General features: G+C 57.5%; 1 protein-coding gene across 1 annotated transcript; it reads right to left on the reverse strand.

The window, feature by feature from the left end:
• Positions 1–1,332: 1,332 nt before the first annotated feature.
• On the reverse strand, positions 1,333–7,807 carry LOC112122939 (inter-alpha-trypsin inhibitor-like; the record flags this gene model as incomplete). Its single annotated transcript, XM_026661834.1, has 4 exons — positions 1,333–1,521; positions 4,911–5,084; positions 6,889–7,056; positions 7,636–7,807. Coding segments are annotated over 4 exons (546 nt in total), but the record flags the coding sequence as incomplete, so codon positions are not given.
• Between the last annotated feature and the right edge of the window lie 1,318 nt (positions 7,808–9,125).

The following is a 9,125-nucleotide window of genomic DNA, read 5'->3' on the forward strand; positions in this document are numbered from 1 at the left end:
CCACCCCTTCCTCCAGCTCCCACCCCACCCCGCCTCTTCCTGCCCACACTCCATCCTCAGCCCCTCCCCCAGGCCCACCCCCACTCCACCCCTTCCCCACCTCTTTCCATCCCCTCCCCCAAGTGTGCCCCATCCCCCCTCCTCTCCCTTCCTCCCAGTGCCTCCTGCACCCTGCGGAACAGCTGATCACAGCAAGCAGGAAGTGCTCGGAGGGAGGGGGCAGAGTTGATTGGCCAGGCCACCAGTGGGTGGGAGTCGGGGGGGGGAAGGGAGGGGAGCTTGGCTGCTGGTGGGTGCTAAGCACCTGCTAATTTTTCTCCATGGGTGCCCCAGCTCCAGAGCACCCACGGAGTCGGCGCCTATGCTTCAGTGCCTGAAGAGGCAATTAGGGACTTCAGCCCACAGTCTCGCTTTCAACAGTAGCTTTAAGAGATATTGATTCTTGTTCCAGATTATTGCTCTCCATGGAGTTGGAAATGTTCTGCATCCCTTACTCAGAGCCAGCCCTGAGCGCAGCGGGAGTTCTGCCAGAGCCAGGACCACAGAACCGGGCCTCAGCTGCATCATGGCCCAAACCATGGCGAGCTAACGGCTCAGGGTGACTTGCCCTGCACACCTGCCCCACCTGAGCACCTGCACAGCAGCTTTCAATGCCTGGGGCCCCTCACACCATCCATGCTGCACTCAGGAGGGAGCCGGTGAACTGAGGGACCCAAGACTTTTAGCTCCCAAATTTTAGCTTCTGATTCACATTTTCTGTGTTTTACCCATTTCTCTTAGTTCATCAAGTATCTAATCAGAGTTCTCTCCAAAACCAGCATTGTGGGTTCTTAGGGGCCTATTCCCCACTGTTAAATTAGAACGGCCTGCCTGGAACAGCCCAGTTTGGGACCATGGGAAGAAGCCTGAATCCAGAAGGGTGTAGGCCCTGTTCAGAAACACAGGTCCTGGTTACATGCTAACGTCCCCAGGTCCATCAGAGAGCAGAGACTCAGGAAACAAAGGAGACACAGAAACAGAATCTCACTCAAAGTTCTCCAGGAGGCATCAAATGCTGCGCAAGGCTGGAGGCGAAACCAGGCCTGGTTAGATAAAGACCAGGAAGCGTGACTTTGCAGGCTGCAGAGGACCTGGTGAAGGGAGCATGGCAGCAGAGGGTGGTGGGGAAAGGGACTCGGAAGTGATGGATGAATTGCATCAAAGAAGATGGGGAGCTGGTGGCTCTTAGTGCTGCCTCGGACAGCTGATGGTGGCAGATGCTTACACATCCTGGTGATGAGATAAGGGGAAGCCCAAGAAGCAAGCCCAAGGGACCTGTGCACACACACTATGCTCATTTATCATTGTTTATTTTAGAGACATTTACTGTTCATTAAACCTGATCTGCACACAATCAGCACAAACATTATTACAAATGCTCTCCTAGCAGGGGCCTCCTGCTGGGGCTTTTTAGCGATTACAGCTGTCACTCCCCATCCCCGGGTCCCCTTCAGTTGGACAAACCCAGAAACTCCTCCTCTCCTATAAGAAAAGAGAGAAAATGTGTCACCACAGGCTGTGCAGAGAGCTCCGTACACACTTCCAGTGCAGCAGGAGGCACCCAGAGGCCATGGCGATGCGCATGGTGTGAGTGCTGAGATGACAGCTGGACAGGCAACCATGGAGATCGCGCCGACTGCAGTCCCACAAACACCAGGACTGTTTGATCAATACAGACATAGAATTAGGAAACAATTTCTTTCAGTGGGGTCACCGGTCCTGGAGTCACAGGTCTGCACCTGTGGGAGGGGGCTTCCCAGCATGGGAGACACACACGAGCTCTGCTGGAGCCAGTGTGCTAAACAGCAGTGTTGCCAGCCACCTGGCTACAAACCCGCCCGGACCCCAAGCTGGCCACCCTGCTATTTTTAGTGTGCTAGCTCCAGCAGACCTAGCACCTGTCTGCCAGCCCATGCCAGGAAGCCCAGTCCCAGCTCCTTCGGGGGGAGGGCTAGCTCAGGGGTTTGAGCATTGGCCTGCTAAACCCAGGGTTATGAGTTCAATCCTTGAGGGGGCCATTTAGGGATCTAGGGCAAAAATCTGTCTGGGGATTGGCCCTGCTTTGTGCAGGGGGTTGGACTAGATGACCTCCTGAGGTCCCTTCCAACCCTGATATTCTATGCTGCTTACTGAGATCAGCCTCACCATTGGCCCCAGAGTCTGTACCCTGCAGCAGTCACTGTCCCCTCCAAATGCTTCTCAGGTACTTTTGAATGTCTTCATTGTTTTCTCATCTATGGGATTTCTAATGGGCCCATCACCATAGGTACACATGGGCAGATTCTACATTCCCTACTTAGACCAAACGCTCTGAGCTCAAGGAGAGCAAGGCCTGCATGACAGGGCCTCCATTGCAGAAAGGCAATAGCAACAGCAGGTTGACAGTCGCTAAGGCCTTGGCTACACTGGCGCTGTACAGCGCTGCAACTTGCTGCGCTCAGGGGTGTGAAACTCCCACCCCCGAGCGCAGTGAGTGCAGCGCTGTAAAGCGCCAGTGTAATCAGAGCCTGCAGCGCTGCATGCTCGCTCGCAGCACTGCAAGCTATTCCCCTCGGAGAGGTGGAGTACAGCCGTGGCAGCGCTGGGAAGTCCTGAGTGTAGCCAAAGCCCAAGTATGTGAAACTCCTGAGCAATAGCACAGCTGCTTTCCAGTGGCTGGAGCCCTCACCCAGCCCAAGGTGCACTCAGTGGGGAATAGGTGAGCTGCAGGACCCTCCCCTCCATCACAGACATGGCTTCATTAATCCTTGACCCACACAGCTAGCACAGGATATAACCCCAGAATTAGTCTTTCTTCCCATCAGAGCTCAGGGAGCGCCAATGTTCCCTTGAGATACTGGCACTGGACTGGGTACCTGGCAGATCTGGGATGTACCTGTGACAGGAGGCAGAAGCCAAGTGGTTAATGGAAACCTATTTGCCAATAGCAGCTCAGAGCTAAGTGCATTGTGTAGCAGAGCTGTTGACGCATTCAGGACCACCCCAGAGGGGAGTAGCGCCTGGCTAGAGTAGGAAACTGGCCAAAAAGGATACCTAAGTTCTGTTCCTGCTTCTGCCACTGACTCAGTGATCTCGAGAAAGTCACTTAGGAAAACACTTTCCAAGGTGGGTGCCTGCAGTGAGCACCTAGAGCCATAAACCAGGAACAGTGTGACTAGAACCAGCCAGATTTTCCGGCGTGTTGCCTTTACTTGGAGCTGCAGGGACTCAGGGCCTCTGAAATCCAGGCTGCTGCCTTAGGAGGTCTGGATTTAGAGCCTTACAAATAGATTTAGAGATTTAACTGTAGGCACCAACTTTGAAAATGTTGGCACTAGCCTGTCTTTGTGGTGTGCCTCAGTTTCCCTGCCTCTTAAAAATGATCAACCCATTCTCCACCGACGTAAAGGACTGGTGAGAAGTGCTGCATGGCAGGAAACAAGGCCTGCCACAGAGCCAGTCTCCGGGCAACCTAACGAGCACAGCTGGCCTGTAGCCAACTCTTAAGCCCAGCAGCATCAGTTTAGTTGCTGCTCAAAGCACTCGCTCCCGACTGTGTTAGCTCTTGTTCATTGCCAGCCCTCTCCTGCCTTGTCTCATTCCAGGGAACCCCATTCTGACTTCAGACTTCGGCTCTGACCCTTGGCTCTGACCCCTGCCAGCTGGCTCTGGCAGCCAATTCCTGGAGACCAACTCCTGCACTAACCACTAGGCATGGCTCCCGCTTTCCTCACAGGGCATGATCACTCACTGCCCGGTCACCGACGCAACATTAGTGCCAAGCACTTGTTATGGTTTCAAATGGTTAACTCTGCTCACCCACCAGCAGAGGGCAGGCAAAGCAAGAGGGGCAGGCGCCCTCTGCCCCACCCCTTATTCAAGGCCCCGCCCCGCTCACTCCATCCCTCCCTCTGTCACTCGCTCTCCCCCACCCTCGCTCGCTCATTTTCACTGGGCTGGGGCAGGGGGTTGGGGTGCAGGAAGGGGTGAGAGCTCCGGCTGGGGATGCAGGCTCTGGTGTGGGGCCAAGGATGAGGGGGTTGGGGTGCAGGAGGGGGTTGGGGTGTGGGAGGGGGTGAGGGCTCTGGCTGCGGGTGGGGGCTCGGGGCTGAGACAGAGGAGTTTGGAGCGCAGGAGGAGGTGGGGAGGGGGCTCCGGGCTCGAGTTTGGGTGCAGGGGGGGGCTCGGGGGGGGGGCAGGGGGTTGGGGTGCAGGAGGAGGTTCGGGGTGCAGGCTCCAGCCCCGGAAGCAGCCGGTATGTCCCTGCGGTCCCTAGGCGGAGGCGCGGCCACATGGCTCTGCGCGCTGCTTCTGCTCCCAGGTGCTGCCCCTGCAGCTCCCATTGGCCACAGCACCCTGCCTGCCCCGCTGCGAGCAGCCAACGAGACTTTTAGCAGCCCGGAGCCACCAGTGTCCCTTTTCAACTGGGCCGTTCCAGTCGAAAACCAGATGCCTGGAAACCCTAACCAGCAGCCAAGCTCCCCCTTCCCTTCCAGCTCCTCCCGCCCCCTGCGATCAGCTGTTCTGTGGTGTGCGGGAGGCGCTGGGGGAAGAGGGCGGAGCTGGGCAGGAAGAGGTAGAGGGGGATGGGGGCTTGGGAGAAGGGGTGGAGTGGGGCTGTGAGAGGCAGGGCAGGGGTGGGAGCTTGGGGGAAGAGGGTGGGGGGGGAGGCCTGGGATGGACTGGGGAGCACCCCCAGGGCCCAGAGGAAGCCAGTGCCTGGGGCAAGAGGATCTGGCAGCAGGGCTGAGGGGGTAGAGAGACGGTGTCATGTTACGTCCTTCGTGGAAGAACCAACTTCCCCGAGCTGCAAATGCTGGTGGGCCGAGAAGGCCGGAGCCAATGGCTACTGAAGCAGGGTTAGCTCTGTGATAGTACCGGGCGAGCCGTACCGTCTGCCGGGACCCCGCAGTATTCCTTGCACTCCTTCTCCGTATAGAACTTGTTCCCGTTGCCCTGGCAGCCTCCATAGTTGAAGGTAGTGCACTTGCCCTGGGTTGCATCAAAGGCCCAGAGCATCACTGGTTGCTGACAGGGCCCTGGAACTATGGGTAACCTGCAGGCCGCTGGGAGAAAGAGACAAGAGGGGAGAAAGTGGAGTACCATTCTTCCCAGGCCCAAGGCCTGGAGCCCCCCCAGTTATGGACTGGGAGCCAGTGGAAGGAAAAGGATGCATGCAGTGGGCTAGCAGCAGTATCTGCCACGCTGGCATATCTGGTGGGTGGAGGAGAGGAGTGGGACTGTCAGGGGCAGGCTTGTCTGCACCCAAGTGGTAGTGCTTTAACTGCACCGGCCTAGGGAAACCAGCAGAATGCCCCCTCTCCCCGCCCCCCACACACTTATATCCACGTGGTGCTCGGGCACCAGCAATATTCAGAGCCAGGGTCCAGCTCCAGCAATACTTGGGGCTGGGTGTCCCCGCCCTGGCCCCACCTGCAGCCCCCACCCCCCACGCCTTCCCCGAGTGTCCCCTGGCCCCGACTTGCTGCCCCTGCCCCCCGCTCGCCTTTCACGGCCCCGGAGCAGTGTCCCAATCTCTTCCGCAGGGTCCTAGTGCCCCCCTGCTCCACTGCCAGGGCAGACTGACTCTGAGCTTGCCCTTCCCCCTCAGACCCTTCCCTTTTCCAATGGGACCCTCCAGCAGCACAGGGGACCCCCCTGCCCGCAGTCACCGCTCCTGCCCCATGCTGGGCAAGGAGGCAGCCCCATCCCTCACCCCCAGTGAGGCTACAGTCAGGGGCAACAGCAGGGGAGGAGGCGCAGCGCCCCCCGGCACCCACCACGGGGGAGGCAAGGGAGATTCCTGGACCTGAGAGGGGCCCTAGGAGCACATGCAGTGACAGTGGTGGGGGTGAGTGTGCTGCTGGGGGGGGGGGCAGGAAAGGGGGGCTCCTCCCCCAGAGCTTGCTGCTGCCAGCAGGGAAAGAGCTGGGGGGAGTCCTCCTCTCTGGCCCCTGTCCCAGAGCAGCCTGCCTGCACCCCAAACTCATCCCCAGCTCTGCCCCACCCCAGAGCCCACACCCCCAGCCAGAGATTTCATCCCTCCACCGCACCCTCAACCCTCTGCCCGAGCCCTGAGTCCCTCCAGCACCCCAAACACCTTATCCCCAGTCCAAGCCAGAGCCCTCACCCCCGACACTCCTACTCTCACCCTGAGCCCCTCCCATACTCCAAACCTCTCATCTGCAGCCACACCCCACAGCCCTCACAGCACCCCATCCCTCTGCACCCCTCCCATCCCAAAACTCCCTCCCAAAGCCTGCACCCTGCACCCCAATCCCCTGCCCCAGCCTAGGGCCTGCACCCCAGACCTCCTCCCTCACCCAAACTCCCTCCCAGAGCCTTGGGCAGGTGGGGGCGGAGATTTTATAGGGACAGTCCCGATATTTGGGGCTTTTTCTTATATAGGCCCCTATTACCCCCCACCCTCTGTCCCGATTTTTCACACTTGCTGTCTGGTCACCCTATCCAAAACTAATGGGTTTTGCTTTGGCCCCTGAATCACAAAAATCAGTGACTCGCTCAGTTCTAGCTACCTCTCCATTTTCAAGTCACCTCCTGCAGTCAGGCCTTGGGCATGGACACTGTTTGGTCTCATTTTGGCCCCTGGCTGATTTCTCAGAGCTGTCCCCGCTGCGCTGGGCTCCCTCCACACTGGCAGCACGTGAGCATGTCGCTTCCCCACGGCACTGAGCCTGGGTCACTTGCACAAGGAAAGAGCTTTGAAGCAGGAAGCCTCGACCATACAGGAGGAGCAGAAGGCTGGGGGCGCACAGATCAGAGGGACAGCGAAATCTGAGCCCTCCCCTCCTGCACTGGCCAGGGACTGCACAGACGGTTGCTCAGACTTTGAAGGGCTGCCCTCCTTACCCTCAGTTCTGCAGGTCTGAAGACACTCCTTTTCCGAAGGGAAGTTGTTCCCGTTCCCAAGACAGCCACCATAGTGGAAGGTCTCGCAGGCCATAGAAGAGGAGTTGTAGAAGAACCGAACGTTCATCCCCATGCAGGGGCCCACATCTTTATTCAGCCGGCAGAAATCTGAGCACATCAAGAGGTTGAGCCTAGTGAATTGCGTTTTACACCCACAGAACCACGTGGCGTGTGGTGGTGACATCCAGGGGCTACATGGCCGTGTCCCCTGCCCACTGAGCCGTCTCTCCAGGGACATAGCCTAACCCCCAAACCTCTGAGGAGATTCAAACCTCTCCCATTTCCATGTGCTGCTTTCCCCCATCTATGGGATTTCCCGTGGAGATCACCCAGCTCTGTGGGGCAGGGGGATCAATGGTCAGTCCTGGACTAGGGGAAGGTTTGTAGCATAGGGAGCTGTGTCCCACTGGAAAAGGCAGAGAGTCCCAGCTCTCTGATGGCCACACTGCAGTTGCCAGTAGCCCTGGAAGGTCCCGAGGCAGGAGGCTTAAAGTGATAGCACCTGGCTGCCTAGAAAAGCTATGGCAGGTAAAAATTGAGGTTATCAACATGAATTTATTCTGTGTTTCTGCTCCCGCTGAGGTCTGTGCACAGCCATCCCTTTTCCAGGCAGATGGAGGAGGAGAGTCCCAGTGGGAGTACTCCAGCCATCCCCAGAGCATGGTGAGACCCCACCTTAGTACAGACCTTCCTTTTTGCTGCTGAGTGGGGGCAGGGGACCTGCACCTGAGCCCTCTTGCTCGGGCAGGACAGCTCTCCGATCCCTCTGCACACAGAAGAAAGAGCAGCTCGTTAGGTGAACAAGTTTCCATCGACAATGCAGTGGAAAAACCGTGAGCCATAAATCCCAGCATCTCTCCTAAGATGGCAACGAACGCAGAGATTCCACAGGCCTATAAGGTGGGGGACACACAACCCCCCTGGGAGCAGGAGCAGGCCCAAGAGGAGCGGGTCCCTGGGCAGAACATATTCTCCCACGTGAAGGATGGGCCTGGGAAATCACTGGGATTTCTAACAGAGCTTCTGCAGCATTCTGCAGCATTCCGCTCCCTCTTCACCCCTGGGAATGGCAGGGGTGTCAGTCCCAGCTCGGGTAGATGTATGGGGGGGCAGCTAGGGGGTGTCAGTCCCAGCTTGGGTAGATGTACCAGCGAGGGGAGGGAGGGACAGCTGGGGGGTGGAGTCCCAGCTCGGGTAGATGTATAGCGCTATCTCTGCTTGTGGCAGGTGGGCTCCAGCTGGCTGCTCAAGTACATACCCGGGTAGCGCATCGGACTGTACTCAAGCAGCTAGTCCATCCATGTCACAGTGGCCATGCTGCTATTTCAGCTTGAGCAGTGCTAGCACAGCTACTGTGCTGCACAGAGATACCCACTGAGCTTCTTCCTTCAGCAAACCCGAACAGCGCAGTAAGTAACAAAGCAAGCAGCTGTTGTCCATCAGGCAAAGAAGTATGTGCACCCCTAGGAACGGACTGCCAGGGCTGTCCGGGGGGAGGGGGGGCAGAACAAAAGCTGCAGCTTGCACTGGGTGCCCCATTTGAGGACCCGCAAGCCAAGTGGCATGACCTGGAGTCACAGTGCCAGTCAGTGAAGTTTGGCTCTCCTCTTGGCCTCTGTGATATCTTGTAGCAGTGAGTTCCACAGACTAAGTATGTGTTGTGTGAAAAAGTATGTTAGGTCATCCTGCTTTTTGGCAGGAGCTGGACTTCTGGGACAGGTAATGGGACATGAGGCCTTTCGCCTCTTCGTCACCTAAAAGTTATTGGCCATTTGATAGCCCCTGTATGCCATGAGTTTGGTGGTCTCAGACCACTTCCTAGTGAGCAAGTGTCTCACAAATAACCTCCACTACATCTGAGAATAATTAAATGGCTGTTGGCACCAATTGGCACCAATTTACCCAGCGGAGGGCTTGGCCCTAAGGTATAAACAGGCCACAGATACTGACATGCCTTCTCCCTCTTCGAAGGGGGTCCCTCTGAGTCCAGGTGGGGCACATAGGTGGACAGGGGGGACTCCCGGCTCCAGAACTGGCTACTTGCACCAAACATGGAACATTAAAGTAAAATCAAATGTAACAAAGTGTCGTCTTCATGGGGTCTTTCCTCGGCTTAGAAGCTAACCCCTTGCGCCGGGGCGGCTCTAGCTTTTTTGCCACCCCAAGCACGGCAGGCA

Source organism: Terrapene carolina, unplaced genomic scaffold (assembly GCF_002925995.2).
Source record: "Terrapene carolina triunguis isolate 2854851 unplaced genomic scaffold, T_m_triunguis-2.0 Scaffold17865, whole genome shotgun sequence".
NCBI classification, from domain to species: domain Eukaryota; kingdom Metazoa; phylum Chordata; order Testudines; family Emydidae; genus Terrapene; species Terrapene triunguis.